We start from the raw sequence: 18,708 nt of genomic DNA on the forward strand, positions 1-18,708 counted from the left end.
ATAAAGGGAAAATCCTCACGAGACACAAACAGGCAGACTGCACAGCCGACCCCACAAAAATTTATTTTTATTGACTCCTCAAACATTATTTACACAATTCAAACAAAAAAAAAAAAGTGCCAGATGGAAAATTACAGTTAAACAAATGCAAAAAAAACCATGAAATGCGATTAAAAAAAAAAAAAAAGGACAATCATTAAATAGAAAGTAAAGGTCTGCATGAATTGTCTAAATATGTTTAATGAACCAGGATGCATACAGGAGGGGGAACTGCTTCTCTTTCTCTGCTTGTTTCATTGTGCCATTACCATGTTGACGTTTTGTTCTTTCAAATTTTTTTTTTTTTAAATTGTTACGGGAAAAAATTGGGAGCTGTTTGTTTTTGTTATTAAGGCAGGATTGGGGGCAGCGCCGACTATGATGTCACAGGGTTATCTAGGAAGTGCACTTGTGGAGCCGGCGAGCCGCAGATTCCTCATGTGACATTCTCCGTTGGCTGCGTTAACGCTGCTGTGCGACCGCAGTCGCGGCTCCGCGCGCTAAAGGTCCGACCGCGCGGCTTCCGGCGAGAGTAGTGAATGGACGCGAGACCAAATGCTAAGAGGGGGGGACAAAGGTCCCGCTCATTGCAGGCGTCATTCCAGTTGGGTTTCCGCTGCGCAAGACTTATTCGTCCATTACGCCGGCGCCCCGTGCGTGTTTTTATTGCTTGACGTCCCACTTCGAACGTCTCGGCGGTCCGGTTCCTTTGCCGTTTAGTTTTTGCAAGAATCAGACCTTAGGGGTTTGGCTCAAAGGAATCGGCACCGGCGGACGGCACAGAGAGCCGGATTTGGAAAGGTGTTGTTTTGACTAGTTTATAAGGGTTAGTACTTCAAGGTTATTTAAAGTGTCTTGATCTGAAAGCTTTGTCTGTTTGGCACGCGGAAGTTCCGCGCCTCCTTTTTGGCTCCGTGTGACGGACGACCTCACCCGACAAAGTCAAAAGGATATAAAATAGGTTTCGGAGTGAGCGCGAAACTCCGATCTCTAGTATAGTATGTACATTAGAACCCTAACTTGATATGTGGCGTCACAGACTATTCATCTCGAGGCTAGGCTGTTACCACGGCAACAGTCTCTGTCCTGTTTTAAAGCTATACAGTGCTATACAGTGCAGCTGTAGCCCTCTCCCCCAAGACGCAGGGGGCGAGCGACGAACTGCGAGGCATAAAGAACAATAAGGCGACAGAAAGGCATTCCTAAATCGTTGTGCTACAATTCTTTGAAAAAACGGGTTACAGATATGCCGCTTAGTTTCTTTTGCTTGTTAGGCTATTTCGCCACCACAGAACAATCTACCCTCCAAATCAACTCGGCGCCGGCTTTTAGAGCCAACGCTGCCGCACGTAAATAAAGTGTAAATGATTCATATAACAATAACAAGGTGAGCGGCATTCGCGGGAATGAGGGGGAAAAAAAAAAAAAAAAAAAGAAAAGGATTACGGCAACCAGCTCGGTTAACTGCTCCACAGAGACATACACCGAAAAGTATTCAACCGCTAAAAAAAATCGCTCAAGGAATTACGGAGACAGCGTCAGTCAGGAGCTGGCAGTCTAGTCAGGGCACAAACACCAACCGAGATATAGGTATATAAATACGTTTTTTTAACAAAATTGCGTGGTTATAAGGTGTCGCTTCTTAGGTTTTCTTTTAATCACTTGAACAAAATGAGAAACTTGAAATTCCAAGATAAAACAAGCCTTTTTTTTTTTGGAATTCACATTATGTAACATCGAACTACCACTTTGCCTTGGCTCACACTGAACTCCTCTTTTCCCTGTATGTCTCTGGGTCGGGCGGGGCCGGGCTGCGTCAGTGTAAGGCACCGAAGCGGAGAAGTTACTGCATCACGACTAGATTTACAAAGAACAAGGTCTAATAACGCTACTACATTACCACTTTTTAAAGTCTGCTCATTTCGGATGAACATTCATCTATCGACAGAAATGGGGGTCCGGCTCGGCTCGGGTGGGTGGGGTGAATTCAGGAAGCGGCGATCTCTCGTCGATCGGTCGTATAAAAAAAGAGGAATGTACGCATCGCGTTCAAGAGCACAAGTAGTATTATTATTATTTTTTTTGGTTTCGTCTCATTAGAACGTTCATTTGGACCCTTTTGTTAGCCTGGGCGTACTTCCTGAATTCACCGGGGGAGAAAAAGCAGTGAACCCAAGCCCCTCCACCATCAAAACACAGGCACACACAGTGACATAATGGGACCACAGAACAGCGTCTCCAAGACCCTGCGGACGAGCTCCAGTACGCAGTCATCCTGCGTTACTGGTTCCGGGGGCCGTGGGAGAAAACATCTTTGTGCACAAGTTTACAGTCGAGTCAAATTTTACAAGTCCAATGGATGAATCAGAATGACCAACAATATGTTGTGAATTGAATCGAAAATGGGATGTCTTTCAATAAGGGGGGGGGGGGGGGACACCAGAGAGGGGAACCCGATTTTAAAATGGATGTTTTTTTTCATTGGCTCATGACGCAAAAGTGCCACAGTAGTGCAGTAATGGTGCGTTAGGTACTGGGACCTGTGGGAGGTCCACGACTGTGGGTGGGTGACGGGTGTAGAGCGCTGGAGGTTCCTACTCCACGACTCACACACGTTCAGTGTATGATGATTACTGGATCCTAGCCAAACAAATACTAATTTTTTGTTGTACAAATACTAATGTTTTGTGTTTTTGTTGTTGTTGCGCCCCCAAACGATGCCCCCCCCCCAGTGCTACCGTGAAATGAAATATCTAAATATTGACGATAGCCACTGTGGAGCTTACAATTCCAGATTTTGATTCACAACACAGAGCGCGGGTCGTCAATTCAACAGATTTGAACGGATTAACATGCACTCACTATCACAAAGAAAATAACGATTTCACTTTTTTATTCCATCCATGTCTGACTGCATCTCTATAGTCTTCCTCCGACACATTTAAGCACACACAGACACAGACACACACACACACACACACACACACACACACACACACACACACACACACACACACACACACACACACACACACACACACACACACACACACACACACACACACACACACACACACACACACACACACACACACAGCCCGACAGTGGGGCCTCACAGTATTACAGCTCCATGGAGCCTGACAGTGAGATTGCACCGTTGCTGTGAATAGTCAAGGCAGCCATGTGAGCGTTGTCGTCTAGGAGGAGTTCAGCAGGTTGCTCAGCACTTCAACCCAGAAAGAAACAGCACAAAGTTAGCGCCAAAGGTCGACACATCAAGGGTATTAATATTTACTGCATATACGTGTATACGCCTGTGTGTGGGTACGGCCGGAGGAGCAGATCAGGAAGGAGTTTATTGCGGGGCGAGCGATCAAAGTGTGAAAAACAAACATGAGGAAACCAAGCACGTGACAGCAGAAAGGAGTGAAACTGGCAGCGTGCGTGTGGGTGTGTTTCGTACCCTGGGGGTCAGACTGGGCCTCGGCTGCGTCAGCTTTCCGGGCAGCTTCTGGATCTGCTGTAAACGACAGGAAAAGAGGAAGAGATCAGTCCTTGTTTGTCAACCATTTTATTGATGCGTGAATGTATCTTACCGTCTTTACCCTCTTCACCATATCTTTGTTATTCATATGATCTATTGTTATTTCCTATTATTATTTTCTGATATTAGTCAGGGCCTGACAATAATGGTTGACCGTATTTGGGTCATTGGCTGTAGTCAACCACTTTTCATATAAAAAAACAAAAAACAAAAAACAAAACAAGAAGCACGTTATGTGCTATATGCTGTATGTGCACGGTATAAACCTCAGTATTTTTTAGAAACTTCTGCCAAGGAAAGTACTTTTTTTCCTGGAACACTGATTTACTCAGGTCAAAAAAGGTGAAACAAGCTAGAATATTAAAATATGGATCATATACACTCAGCGTGCACTTTATTAGCTACACCTGTACAGTCCAATGGAATCCAATACACCAGCTCGGCCATAAATGTTGCTTTATGTTGCCTATAATGTTCAGGGTTTTTCACGCTGTCATAGAAGAGGTGCTCGTTCAATGGTATGTTTTGGCATCGAGGTCATGGTTGGTGGTGGTGTACTGAGCTGCGTTATATTCAGAGGTGTTTCTAACATTCTGTCCCCCTCATGTGTGTCAATAGGGAGGACAATCAATTAGAAACACCTCTCAATGAAATGTTGTTCAGTACAACACCAGATTTAACTATGACCTCAGTCATAAACATATAATTGAATTCACACATTTCCGACTCTACAGCAACAAAAAAATGAGCATTATAAACTTCAGAAAATTACAATTCATGGCAGAGCGGGTGTATGGGATCACATTGGATTGTACAGGCGTACCTAATAAAGTGCATACTGAGTGTATATTATCATTATAACTCAATTATAAAAATTCTTGGCAACCAGCAGCTGCTGCATGGTTTCCAACTTGGCAACCACTTCTAAAACGTAGTATTTGGCCCTGTTACCAGGGCCGACTCTCGCATTTTTGGAGCCCGAGGCGGTTCTGTAGAAGTTGCCCCCCCGAGGGCCCGCAGCGTGCACACGCCACAAAATTCCCTCCAAGTGAATCCACCGTCCAAAGTGCACTGCATGCCTCACCACGCAAACCCCGCCCTCCGATGCTGCCACCTCACCCCGATCCAACTGAACCCCGTTGACAAAACGTTCGTGGAAGAAATATAGTTTCAGAGACCTTTTATCCTGCATTCTGATTCATTTTTTATGCAAGTAAATCACAAAAGAACAAGCCAACAAAATACATTTCAAAAACAACCACTTTTTTTTACCTTGTTTGTTATCCTAATATTATATATATATATATTAATGTTGACAACACATACCAATCAATTTTCCACAGTTTTTTTTGGTCTGTATTTTAGTATTGTAACACTGTCGCTGTATGCGTGTGTGTGTGTGTGTGTGTGTGTGTGTGTGTGTGTGTGTGTGTATGTGTGGGGGGGGGGGTTCTGGGTGGTTATTTTTTACATCCGTTCATCTTATTGGGGTGAGGTGTCCAGCAATATAATTAAATTAATATAATAATCAAATAATATAGAAGATAAAGAGGGTGATTGGCCGAGGTGATGCGAGGGCGGGTTCTGGGTTGTTCTGGGCAGGGAGGATGGATGTGGACCGGGAAGAGTGAGGGAGAGGGATGAGGAGATGTTGCTGGTTGTAGTGTGAAGAAACAAAAAGATAAAGAGAAAGGTTGTATAAAAGGGTCCATCCCCTGGTTGTTGTTTCCATCTGGACACCTCTGCCCCCGGCCGGGGTGGCTGTGAGCCACTCGGCAGGGAATAGAACCGGGCTTCGGCTACCGACAGAACTATCGTCTCAGCCGTCTTCACTGAGTCCATCCATCCATCCTTCCATCCTTCCATTATCTATACCGCTTATCCTTGTGGGGTTGCGGGGGGGGGGGCTGGAGCCAATCCCAGCTGTCATTGGGCGAGAGGCGGGGTACACCCTGGACAGGTCGCCAGTCTATCACAAGGCCGACACACAAGAGTCCTGTCTAGTTAATCGCCAAACGCCACACTATTTTCCATTGTATTGGCCCCATTGTCACAGCACACCGGGAAACGCCCGGAGGAGTGCCGCAGGGGGGGTTTAAATAATTTTATTTTATTCAATTTTTATTTCCTCTTGTTGGCAACCCAACCGCCTATGCTCAGAACCAGCTCAGCCTGTTTCTCTTATTGATGTCATGCAAATTCAGTTGAAATGCTTTAGCAGCACGTGTGGGCCCATGAGTTATGCTGAGAAAGCTGATTGAAGTGTGAGAGGGAGCGAGAGAGAGAGAGTGATTCAGACAAGACCGTCGATGAAAAATGTAATAAACCCAAATCTTCTCATTTTTTTACAGCTGTCATGCTGCATGTTTGAAGGGTGCACTAACAACAATTCCCAAGAAACGGCTCAAATCAAGGAAGTTTGTGGTGCCGTTCCCTTTTCATGGGATCTTAAATAATAACCAGACCCTAAAAATCAACCTTTGGGGACAGCGTCATCTCTCATGGACCAGGTTATTGCAGTTGCATCTGCGTGCCTCAAATGAGGGCCAAGTGATGTCACTTAGCAAAGACAAAAGATGTATTATATATTGTCACTGTCATTGTTTCTTCCCCCTCTACCAAAATGTAACAAGAACGCGTAATGCCGTCCTGGGGGGCTGCACGGCAAGGACGGAAATTAATTAATCAGTGAGATAACCAGGGAGTATTTTTAGAGGACACTGAAACATCTTCTGCTTCAGAATGATTCTAATCAGTGCTTGAAGTGGGCCGGTACTCACACAGTATCGGTACTTCTGTTTCACTCTTTGGCGTACTGGGACTTTTTCTTGCACACCGGCACTTCTCACAAGCCGCTGGTAACTGCCCTCTCAAGTGGACAAATCGAGTGGACATATTGTAAAATGTATCATTTTATTTAGTCGGAGCGCACTTTTTTATTCTATTGTTATAATGCACAAGCTGCGAGCGCCGGCTTGCGGTTACCATGACGTCATTGACCATGTATGGACACGGACGAGGGGTTTCTTTTTTTTACATTGTGGGTGTCCTTGTTTGCGTTTTCTATTTTGCACCTTTTTGGTGGAAACAGCTGGTTTCCATCAGTTCCGTTCCATCTTTGGTAAAGGCTGCTGCCCGCGCTCTGGTTCAGGTGGATTAGAAACTCCAAGTTTGCATCGGGTCGAGGCAGCGGGAAGTCATGCTGCGTTCCATGGGAACTCGGAAATCTGTGATTCGAGTCGGTTGTCCGCGTGTTAACATGAAAACATAACATAAAAACTACAGAGTAGTTCAAAACGACAGTAGACGTTGGTTAGAATCCAAAATAAATGGCCATTCTTTTACACGTTTCCAAGTACGAAGTTGGATTTTCTAAGAGTTCTGACTTCCAGGGAACACATTTCGCATGCGAAAGGACCCCTTACTTGAATATATTTCTTTACTATAAAGCAGATACCCGACCCGCTAACACGTGACTAAGGGAAGTACCGGCTCTTATTTTTTCCCCCCCACTTCAAGCACTGATTATAATCACCTCGTAGCAGGTCTCACTCAGGTTTCCTGAAGTGTAAAACAATTCCCCTGTGAGTCAACGCAGTCTCGTAATGATCACTTAACAGATTCCTGCTTCCTGATTTGATGACTTTCACGCCCTGGCAGATCTTACACATTTGAATATATTTCCTGAAAGGTCTTTAACGACGCCCTCCGCTCAGAACAGTATGTGTACAACGGTGCGTGTCATTTGCATACAGTATTAATTAAACCATGCACTTTCTATGGGCAGAAAGTGCATGGTGCACTTGTAGGTGTAGAGATGCTGTTAAGCCATTTAATGTGGTTTATTGAACACGTTTTGTGTAAAACATTGTAACGCACAACATTTTAAAACTTTAAAACGGTGTATGTGTGTCTATTCACTATGTGCATCTGACGTTTCCCCAAATTTTCCTCCATCCTTTCAGTCGAGCTGCTCCATGTTGACTGTAAATTCCAACATCGCTGAATAAGCAGTTTCCAGGTGACACGGGATGTGTGCACGCGGGCGTGTGTGCGTGCCTGTGTGTGTTTACTGTTTTGCTGACGGTTAAGACGTAAAGCTATTGACCACGTCCCAGCGCAGGGCCGCTGACCTTCAGAAAATACAAACGCCTCCTTTCACGCCCGAGGGGCTGATTAAGGTGGAGGAGTTTTGCCTTTTTATGTTTTTTTCTAATTTCTGAGGGCTTTTGCACGCCTGGCAGATAAAGATAGAACATAAAACAATGAAAACAAAGGTGAGAATATAGAAGGAGAAAATGGGAGAATATGTTAGAGCGGTAGAAAGGGTGTGTGTGTGTGTGTGTGTGTGTTTAATATATTTTACCTTCTCTGTTCTTGAAGCAGAGTTTCTTCTTCTGGTAGGTGAAGTATCCGGTCACCGCGGCCACCAAGGCTGCGCACACTCCGACCACGATCCCGGTTACTGGACTGGAACTTCCGGCTGGAAAAACACATGTGAGCACAAACACATGTATCAATGATCTCAATCTGTACTAATATTCTGACATTCCTCACACAGGAAACTTTACTGTTCGTCTTTCCCCAGGTGCAGAGTGACATGAATAAATTGTTATTCAGAGGAATCCAGACGGCAGCTTGTCGCCATAAAGAACCACGAACAGCGCGCGTGTGTGTGTGTGTATAATACGCCTAACGTCGACATCTGCAGTATGTGTTCTGTGCACCGTGTGGGCGATTATAATCATAGCGGTGGATCCAGCGTTTTTCCGCTCTAATTTCGCTCCAAAAAGGCAGAGCAATCATTGCGGCTGCGGCGGCGGCGTAGCTGCCGTCTGCACCTGCGACCCAGTCGCCATGACAACGGCTTTGGCATCCCACAATACTTTTCGTGCTGCGTCACAGTGGATACCAGGCATGTGGCACGCAGGCGGGCGCGCGGGCGCGCGCACACAGACACAGACACACACACAGGAACCCTACTGAATTAGTCGATACTTGCATTTTTTCTATAAAAACAGCAATTTTGCTCCAAGGCCTGTTTGACATTTTCAGAATGTCAATAATATTGTTGAAGTAGGACCTTGTGAGATCGCTTGGGCTAAACTGACAGGGTGTATTGAGTAAGACCAACAAAACACCAGTGTTCACTGGGTTGCTTAAATCTCTTTTGGCTCGGGTGAGGGACCAAGGTTCCCACTGAATTGTCTCTCAGGAGCCAATCATAATTAAAAGTCTTAGAATTGGTAGTTTTGGTATCGGTATCATTCGAGCATAACCGCGTAACGACTCACACTGTACACACGCAGGCCGAATACTTAATGTGCGCAATCAAAAAGTCATTTGCTGGGTGGTTGCACAGTGAATGTTCCGCCATTTTGTCTCCCAGCCCAGATCAGGCTCGTCGGGGAGAACAGGATCTCGAAGACAAAACTTCCGTCACCGTTTTTTAAAACCGAAACAAAGGCCCCCGCAACGGTCCCGGAGGAGACGGGAAGCACGGAAAGCACCGCGGCGGGAACGTCGGTAGCCTCAAGACAAGCAGAACAAAAACGCCTCTGCCACGACATACCTTTCAAATTTTGGGTTCAGAGTTGCAAAGTTGCAAAACGTACGACTGTAAGTGGAAAAACCAGCGGTGAGTTGTTTTCCCTTATCCTCTCCTCCGCCGGATGGACATAACAAGGGAAAGTTCTATCTCGGCACGGTTTAGGATTAACATTTGGGATTTTTAGGTATTACGGCATTTTGCTTCCAACCGTATTTAGGGCAGAATTTGACTATTACAAGGGCCCTGACTTTAGAATATACCATGTTGGGAATCCTATTTTGAAGTGTAAAATAACTGTCGTAAAAATGGCAGTCAGGACTTCTTCTGCTGGGTCTATATGAACAAAGGAACTACAAAACTTAACGATAGAAAAGTTAATAAAATAATTAAATTGCTAGAATTTAATCATTTTCCCTCCTCCACTCCACATAGCAACATAAGCGCTCAGTTTCGTTGTGCCTGAAATTAAAAACCCCATTCTCTTTGATCTCATTTGTGTCCGCCATTGCAAAAGATGCCGCGATGAGATTGCGTTTGGAATTGACAGAAATAATTTCCTAAAGTTAAGGTAAGATGGGAGGTTCAAAATGAACGCACAGCCACGCGTTTAGGATTCCCATTCTGTCACAGCAAAATAAAAATAAAAAATCCTCCCGTCATTGAAATTCCTAGATGGAAGACGGGAATCCTTTTGTCACTGTGGCTACGCGGGCCTAGTTCAACGCACGGTGATAAACCCGGGACGGAGGCAGGGAGGGAGGAAGGCGCAGCTACGGGAGGACTGAAAGAACGAGTCCAGGCAATAAATCGTGACACACGGTCATGAGTCAGAGCAGAGTCAAAGAAACGGCCATTAAATTGAAAATACAAAATACAAACAAGGGAGCGGCGCTGAGGCAGAACAAGAGGTTACAGGTACGGGGGGGGAGGGAGGGAGGCCTTGGAAAACGAAACCTATGGGAACAGCGTGTGCTCAGCATGCACCACCCCCATCAGCCCCGAAAGCGGTGGCGAGCTCGCTGTTTACCGTTCCCCAACACCGTTACTATGGAAACGCGGGGGGGGAAAAAAAAACGAAAAAAAAAACGAAAAAAAAAAACAAAACAGGGAGGTAGACATCGTTCCAAATTGGCGTGACTCTGGGACCTGGCGCGCTGATAGTGTGAAATTTCATTTAAAAACAAGGGAGAGAGAAAGCGCCCGGGCCTCGTCCGCGGCGCGTTCAAGCACAGACCGGCTCCAGAAAACGGGGGATGAATGGAGAGGAGGAAGCCGGCCCGCCACCACGAGAGGAGATATTGGACGTATAACGCGTAGATGTCCAGCAGCCTGTTTTGTTTTGGCGGCAGTGAAACCTGTATCCAGGACGTCTGAAAATGCCGTTGCAGTGGCTGACGATGAGCAAAGTTTTCCACTGGCTCTCCGTGCCAGGAACTTTCTATTTGCCGGCCCGGGCCAATAAAGCCACTGGCACCTGAGATTGTTTGTTATTATCGTTATGTTACTTAAGCGTCAACGTTTCGTTTTTTTTCCCCCAAAAGTCAATTTTTTTTTTGGTTCACCCGAAAGCTATAGCACAGAACAAAGCGGAACATCTCCGTAACCGGGGGATTCGCCCGGCGCGGCTACCGGCTTTAAAGTCTTCATCAGCTGCAAATCCTGTATACCGTTCAGCCACCGCATTGTACTGATTATATGCTCAGCCATGTAGAATAAATGAATTAGACAGGAAAGGAATTAAGAAAGAAGAATTAATAATTGTGAAACGATTTTCTGATGGTGCCGCCGGGACGAAGTGGTGGTTTCTCTGTCAGCGAGAGGCGAAAGTGAGAAAAAACAAGTGAAATTAAGCTGAACTTACATTGGGCCTCCGCTGTTCCAGCTGCATGGCGGGGGACACACATAGGGCGGGGACACACACACACACATGCACACAAACAAACAGGCGCACACACACAGTTAGTACCTTTCATTTTCATTTCATGACATTGTGTGCAAACAACGTGACAGTGTGCGACCGTTGTTCACATTGCCTAGGACAACAAGCACAAACTCGCTTCCCCCGGTTCGTTACTCGGCGAGCAGGAACAAGGGATTATTTTAACGGTCGCACAACCCCTGTGAAACGAGCCGCTTGACCGCCACGACTGGTCGACGGTCGACGATCTATGCGATAAAAGTGCGTTTTCAAAAAGAATGCCAATTTCCAACATTTCTCCGGCGGAGCGCGCGCACGCGCGCGGGGGGAGAGACATTTTTCGCTGAGTCTCGCATCCTGTTGGTATCGTCAGAGGCACGCCAGCAATATCCTGTGCGCTTGGAGGGATTTTTAAAACAACAACGCGTTTCCAACCGCTCCCCGCAAGTCTGTCCCTCTCTCTCTCTGCGTCCCTACCTGCCTTGTACTCGGGGCGGCGAGGTGACGTCAGAAAAGCAAAAAAGGATTTGATCTTTTGTCGGGGGGGGGGGGGGGGGAGTGGGGGGGAATCGGAATACAAATCCGGACCCTTACCGTCTCCCGTTGTCTCGGCCAAGGGCACTGCGGAGGATGGGTGGGGGGATATAAAGGGGGAGAGAGAGAGAGAGAGAACATTGTGAGAAAAAGAGATAAGGGGTAAAAAAAAAAAAACGTGTTTTTCACTTTGTCGTCGTTTATTTCCTGAGGGCATGACAGTTTCTAAGTTTCTGTCGCAACAGTTTCTGTCCTAATGCGCGCGCATGCACGGACACACACACACACACACACACACACACACACACACACACACACACACACACACACACACACACACACACACACACACACACACACACACACACACACACACACACACACACACACACACACTCTTTTGAAGTCATCCCAATATCAACAGCTCCCGGATCCACTTCTCCCGCTGCCTGTCTGTATCTGTCTCCCCGCATCAGGGCTCCGTGCCTGCCGCAGCTTGTGACAAAGGTGCTAATGACAGGGCAGACGATCACGGGGCCCCTTTCACTGGATTATAATAATTACGGGAGCTTTATGCCGCAGACCTCCAGACGAGGAAAGAAAGGCCTGAAACCTTTTTTCAGACGAGTCCCGTCCTCCCAGCTCCGTTGTTCGCATGGAGACGAGCCCATTGTTATTATTAAAGGGCCGACGCGACACTTTTCGGCGCCTACCGCCCAAACCAGCGCATTTCCACCATCTCACCTGGAGGCAGGCTCTGCTTCGCTCAGTAGGATTATTGGAGATCAATTGGGAGATCCCACTACAGTAAAGTGTTCACGTCATCCCCCTTTTTTTTTTTTTGGTGGGGGGCCCGGTTTTCCCAGGCACAACCACAGGATATAGCCGCATCAAACATGTAGACGTGAATAATTGATGCTCTAAAACTTTTACAACAATGTTTTACAAAAGATGTTTTGGCATCCAAACACGGGGGCAAATGGAGATAACCACCATTATGCACCGATGTATTTACGATCAATAAACTGTTTACGTGAGTGTAACATGCTACACAAACAAACTTGCCTAGTAGCGGTTGGTGTTTTGGGAGTATTGATTTGTTGGGGTGGGCCTACTTTAAATCATTTCATCGGCGACAAATACAACTGCCTAATGAACAGATTAGTAAATGTATGAAAGTAGCTACTAACCAGCATGGCCTCCGCTGCGTCCCTGTCCAACCTGCGGAGGGGCCAGGTTCTGGTCAGCTGCATCTGGAAGAATCGTTGCCAGTCATTAAACCACATAATGATCATATTCACCCACTCAATTGCCCCGGGTAAAAACACCCCGTAATGACTCATAACACGGCTGCTAGCTCCATGGGTGTGAAAGTGAAAGCGCACGGTGGGCTTGAGTGTTTGTTAAGCAACGATTCAGTAAAACCGGTCGACGCCCGAGTTAACTCGCAGGACTCTGACAGCATCTGACAAGCGCGTGCTTCCTTAAAAGAAAATACTTAGGGTAAACCCCTTCAAGTGCCTCACCGCATTCTTTGCTTTCAAAAAATGCGTTTTGGGTGGGGCACGGCAAGGTGTTTTTTTGGGGAATTAAGACACGGTTGACAGGATCTCGCAAACCTAATTATTCAGCCGTTGGTTACTGACCTGAAATGAAAGAAATGCGGGCCACCGAGCGGTCCATCAGGCTCTACGACTACGTGGCCACAGTTAATTGAAATATGCATTTAAGGCTTATTAAACACACTCAGCCCCGATAACGGCTTTGACAGGGGGTTTGGCCCCCCGAATAAATCTGGAAACTGCCCCCCCGAACTCTTCTATTATATGTTCGTGAATGGGGAGGAATGAGGAGGTGGTCGTCAAGTTGTAATTGTGAACGAGAGTCATCGGATGGTAGAGAGAAATCAAATGAAAAGATTTACCTGCGGCAACCTCTGGTGCAGCAACCTCTGGTGCAGCAACCTCTGGTGCAGCAACCTCTGGTGCAGCAACCTCTGGTGCAGCAACCTCTGGTGCAGCAACCTCTGGTGCAGCAACCTCTGGTGCAGCAACCTCTGGCTGTTCTTCAACTACCGACAAACAAAGACCAGACGGCGGTGTCAACCTTCAGGAAACTACGGTGAATACATTATCTTTGACAAATGCACCAAACTGATGAAAACACTGGTAATAGCCAGAGATCGTTTTCGCAATTTCAATTACAATAACAGAAATGTGCGTTCTTAATGAACCAAATGGAGACTGGAGAATAATCATTATTATGTAAATATTGTTATATGTACATATTAATCATTAGATGATACTATAATTTAATGTAGAAACAACAATTTTGTTGACAACTATATTTATCACATATTATTCTTTATAATTTTTATTTTTAAATGTATAAATTTAATTTATAATATATTTAAATGTATAACAATTATAGATTATATAACTGTTTGAGAAATTGACAATTTAAAACATGAAGTGGGGGTAAATGCTATGTTTCTTGATACTACATTTCTTGTTTATGTAACCTAGATAAATTATTATTTTATTGATTTATTTTGTTTGAAACATCACAGAATCCAGATAAATGTGACATTATATTAATTTGTGTTTTAATAATCCATTTTCAGTTAAATGCCTAAATACTGAGAAAAGCCTGCACTGTCCCTTTAAGAGTAAAAGTCGGCACTTTATGATGTCATGTCTGTAATAATGACAGCTCTGACCAGTGCATTGGAATGTTCAGAAAGTGAATTCGCGTAGATTTTTGGCCTTGTAGGTATAGTGACACAGTGCATGTAATGCCATGGGCACACTACACGACTTTGGAAGCCGTCAGATGGCTGTACAGTTCACACTACACAACTTTCTGTCTTGTGAGTAGTCTGTCGGGTCTCCAAAATACTTTTTGTCACGAAAACAAACGCAAGAAGTGACACCGGAAATGACGCGATAAAATACGCGGGGACAGGATTATAATTTTTTTTTTTAAGTAATTTTCTTGATCACTGTCAAAAACGCCCCGAATAAAAGCAGAATTGAAACAAGAAACACATTAAAAACCTCAAGAAGAAATGTAAAATAGGTACTCTAAAAGAGGTGCACTTCCGTCTCCTCGTCTCTCCTCCCACGCATGCGCAAACATTTTTTTAGACGTCATTTTGGTGTCTCCCTCTGATGGTGTCACCCGGTGCCGTCCGCACCCCCCACTCCACACCCTAGTGATGCCACTGCCAAACAGGTGAAGCGGTGATCACCGACACACACATTAACGCCTGCACTCCCACACTATGGCGGGTCATCGGGTGGTCAAACGAGTCACAGAACTAACACCTTGTTTGTTCTCTCCCCAAATGCTCATATTGTGTACACATCTGGGGGACTTGTTATTGTGTGTGTGTGTGTGTGTGTGTGTGTGTGTGTGTGTGTGTGTGTGTATTCTCACCTGCAGGGGCTTCTGGGGCAGGTTGTGCCTCCACTACTGGGACTGTCTCTGCTTTGGCCTCGTCCTCTGATGCAGGCTGATGAAATGTATTAAAAAAGATTATAAACCACCGTCCTAACCAGCGGGAGGCAACTTGTGGACTGTTTCACAGCTCTCGGACTAATAGCATTTATCAATCCTCTTCTGTTTATACCCAGAAGAAGCTGTTACTGAACGTTACTATTCTGGACTGTAAAAGTTAAATACAAGTTTTTTTTTTTATAAGGTCTCCAGATGCTTTAAAATAACGTTCAACAAATGCCTTTATTTCCTTGCCTGAAATAACTTTGTAATGAGTATGTGTCAAATTTTTTCAGGGGGTGTAGGTCAGACTTTGGAATGAGTCTCTAAAACTCAATTTTAACAGCCTTTCGTGAGTCCCAGTGCCTCTAACCTCTTGCTGGGCAGGTGCTCGGTCGTCAGCTTCGGCTGCAGGCTCCATAGCGGTTTCCGGCAGCGACACCTCTGGAGCTATTGGTGTCTCTGGATGGAGGGAGACATGGGAGGAAATCAAACAGTTATAACATTTGAATAACAGCACTGTGAGCAGCCAACGTCGAGCAACATGTTTTGAAAATGAAGGTTTATTTCACAGTCCTATGTTAAACAAAAGTCCACTCTCCTCTGTGGAGTTAGTACCTTCTACTGATGGCACATCCGTATCCTGCTTTTCCTCGCTTGACTCAGGACCCGCTGCCTCAGGCTCTCCCGCCTCTGCAGATCCAGCAGGTGGAAGTTCAACCACTGGGTCCTCTTGTGTCGTTTCTTCAGCAACGGCTCCCTCTTGGACAGTTCCTTCAGGCGCTGAGTCCTCCTCTGTGGTTGCTCCAGGCGCTGGAACATTCTCTGCGGCTGCTTCAGGTGCTGGGTCCCCTTCTGTGGCTGCTCCAGGTGATGGAACCTCCTCTGAGGTTGCTTCTGGAGCTGTATCCTCCACTGCAGTCGGTTCTGGCACTGAGTCCTCCACTGCGGTTGCTTCAGGTGCCGGGTTCTCCTCTGCTGCTGCTTCAGGCGCCGGGTCCTCCTCTGCAGTTGCTTCAGGTGCAGCGTCCTCCTCTGCAGCTGCTTTGGGTGCAGCGTCCTCCTCTGCAGCTGCTTTGGGTGCAGCGTCCTCCTCTGCAGCTGCTTCGGGTGCAGCGTCCTCCTCTGCAGTTGCTTCGGGTGCAGCATCCTCCTCTGCAGTTGCTTTGGGTGCAGCGTCCTCCTCTGCAGTTTCTTCAGGTGCTGAGTTCTCCTCTACAGTTGCTTCGGGTGCAGCATCCTCATCTACAGTTGCTTCGGGTGCAGCGCCCTCCTCTGCAGTTGCTTCGGGTGCAGCGTCCTCCTCTGCAGTTGCTTCGGGCGCTGCGTCCTCCTCCTTTGCAGCTGCTTCAGGTGCTGGGTCCTCCTCTGCAGTTGCTTCAGGTGCTGGGTCCTCCTCCGCGGTTGCTTCAGGTGATGCATCCTCCTCTGTAGTTGCTTCAGGTGCTGTTTGCTCTGTCTCTGAATCTTCTGGAGAAAGAAAAGTCATAGTCAATGACTGTCTTGTTGTGGGGCTGGAACATGAGGAGCTGAAAGTAACACCAAGATTTATAACGGGGAAGCTCTGTGATATAGTGTAACCATCAAAATGTAGGGTTAACCCATCAAAGGAATGCCTTTATTTGGCTGTTCCAACAACCAGCAGGTCCTTTTAGCCAGGATTTAAAAACAAAAACTTCTTAGACATCCACTTTTTTTTATATCACACAGGCAATGGGTGTGTGATGGGTACGTACAGCTGTGTGTCATCAGCTTAACAGTGAAAATGAACTGTCTACGGATACTACTGCGAGGTAGAGTGTAAATGGAAAAGTAGGTCCAGGTACTGAACCCTGTGGAACACCAAACTTGACTTGGGTAAATCTGGAGAGAGTATTTTTGTGAGAAACACAATGTGACCTATCAGAGAGGTATATTAAAAAAAATAATAATCAAGAGAAAGCTGATCCTTGAAGGCCAATATACATCTCTAGGGGGTCTAAAAATAATACTGTGATCCAAGGTGTCGAAAGATGCAGTGAGATAAAGCAGCACTAATACAGATGGAAAATCAAGAGTAAGCACCAATCGATAATTCATTCTACCATAGTTAAAGCCTCTATAGTATAGTTAAGGGACCCAAAAACTAATTGGACCACATTAAAAAGAGTTATCAGATAAGTAGGAAGAAATCTGAGAAGATCCAACTTTTTCGAGTAATTTTGACATGAATGGGATATTTGAGATTGGCCTGTAATTATTGAGGACTTCTGGGTCAAAGTTATAGTTTTTTCATAGCGGTTTAATAACTGTCACTTTGAAAGCTGCAGGGACATCACCGCCAGAAAGTGACAATTAATAATATTGAGGACGTAGTACCTAAAACTGGAAGTAAACATTTAAGAACCTTGGAAGGTACTGGGTCCAGTATACATATGCAGAAAAAGACACAGAAAAAGTCAAACAAAAAACAAGATTCTAATGTGAGATTGTTGTAGTTGTTCCAGATTTGTCAATATATTTAGTACGAGTGGTACTTGAAAAACTAGATGAGACACTGAACGTGAAGTTAAATATTTGTTGGTACTCTGAAACTCATACTCATTGAAGAGCTCCTAAAGGCCCTTTCCCACATGGAAACCATGACATTGCTGGATAAAAAATATCCGGGAACGGCAGTAGGTAGTCATTCCCACATTGGCCTCATTTACGGAAAAGTTACCACATAAATGACTGTTATGGATACATTATGTAACGCTCAAGCGAGGGATGTCGAGTATCAAGCCAGACTAGGCAACAGAATCGGTTTTGTTTTGAGACCACTGCTTCGCTTCCCGTCGGCCCGCCCCGCCCGGACGGTCTCGGTTCCCTCCGCTGACAAGAGCCCCCGTCCCCAGAAGCAATAACTGTAACCCCATGTTATTAAATCAGTGTGATCATATTCAGCCTGTCCTACACTCTCTGCCTCCGGAGAATGAGGGTTTTCCACACGTTCTACCTCTCCCTGTCCGCTCACCCGCTCCGGCTCTGCGTTGGTGCCCGATGTCCCCCGCACCGCACCCCTAACTCTAAAAGACACGTCTAGGGTCTGAGTGGCATTTTTAAGAAGAAAAAGAATAACACTGAAGAATATAAAGACCTGTCTCCGTCGAGACCGGACAGCTTTTCGGTTTCTCGTCTTTGCAGCCGAGCGCCACGGTTCGGGGGTCGGACTCGCTTTTTTTCCTCCAGTGTTTTTTTTTCTTTCTTCCCGAAAACAAATAACTTTCGAAATATTTGTACCAAATAAATATTTGTAAAGACCCACTATTGGTGCTTTATTTTGATTCTGCTCCACCCCAACTTTACGGCAATGTCACTGCTCCCATTCACACATACTTCCATTCACAGCCGTACCCACATTTTCCCATAAATGACAGATCGAGAGTGAGGAAATTTACGGAACGACCTTCATGGAACAACGACAGCGTCTCCTTTTCCCACGCAACGCCAATATGGAAAATTGCCAACGGATTTACTACTTTCAGTCCAAGTGGGATAGGGGCTTTAATAAATCTTTACTTTTAAAGATACATGAAGTAGCATCACAGCAACACCCTTCTCAACTTGAACAATTAACCGAATCATTATTGCTCCCACTTAGGA

General features: G+C 45.6%; 1 protein-coding gene across 1 annotated transcript in view; it reads right to left on the reverse strand.

Annotated features, from left to right (window-relative positions):
* Positions 1-50: 50 nt before the first annotated feature.
* The window catches only part of LOC307243911 (uncharacterized protein), a gene marked incomplete at its 5' end in the record, with an annotated part of 26,208 nt that continues 7,550 nt past the window's right edge, over positions 51-18,708 (reverse strand). The window contains 10 exons of the mRNA XM_080018881.1: positions 51-3,265; positions 3,503-3,559; positions 7,950-8,066; positions 10,996-11,016; positions 11,647-11,673; positions 12,777-12,839; positions 13,511-13,657; positions 15,025-15,100; positions 15,458-15,546; positions 15,703-16,554. Coding sequence (XP_079875007.1) covers positions 3,237-3,265; positions 3,503-3,559; positions 7,950-8,066; positions 10,996-11,016; positions 11,647-11,673; positions 12,777-12,839; positions 13,511-13,657; positions 15,025-15,100; positions 15,458-15,546; positions 15,703-16,554 — 1,478 coding nt within the window. The 3' untranslated portion in view covers positions 51-3,236. The remainder of the gene's footprint in view (positions 3,266-3,502; positions 3,560-7,949; positions 8,067-10,995; positions 11,017-11,646; positions 11,674-12,776; positions 12,840-13,510; positions 13,658-15,024; positions 15,101-15,457; positions 15,547-15,702; positions 16,555-18,708) is intronic.

The sequence above is a fragment of the Zeus faber genome, assembly GCF_960531495.2.
Source record: "Zeus faber genome assembly, chromosome: 18".
Taxonomy (NCBI): Eukaryota; Metazoa; Chordata; class Actinopteri; order Zeiformes; family Zeidae; genus Zeus; species Zeus faber.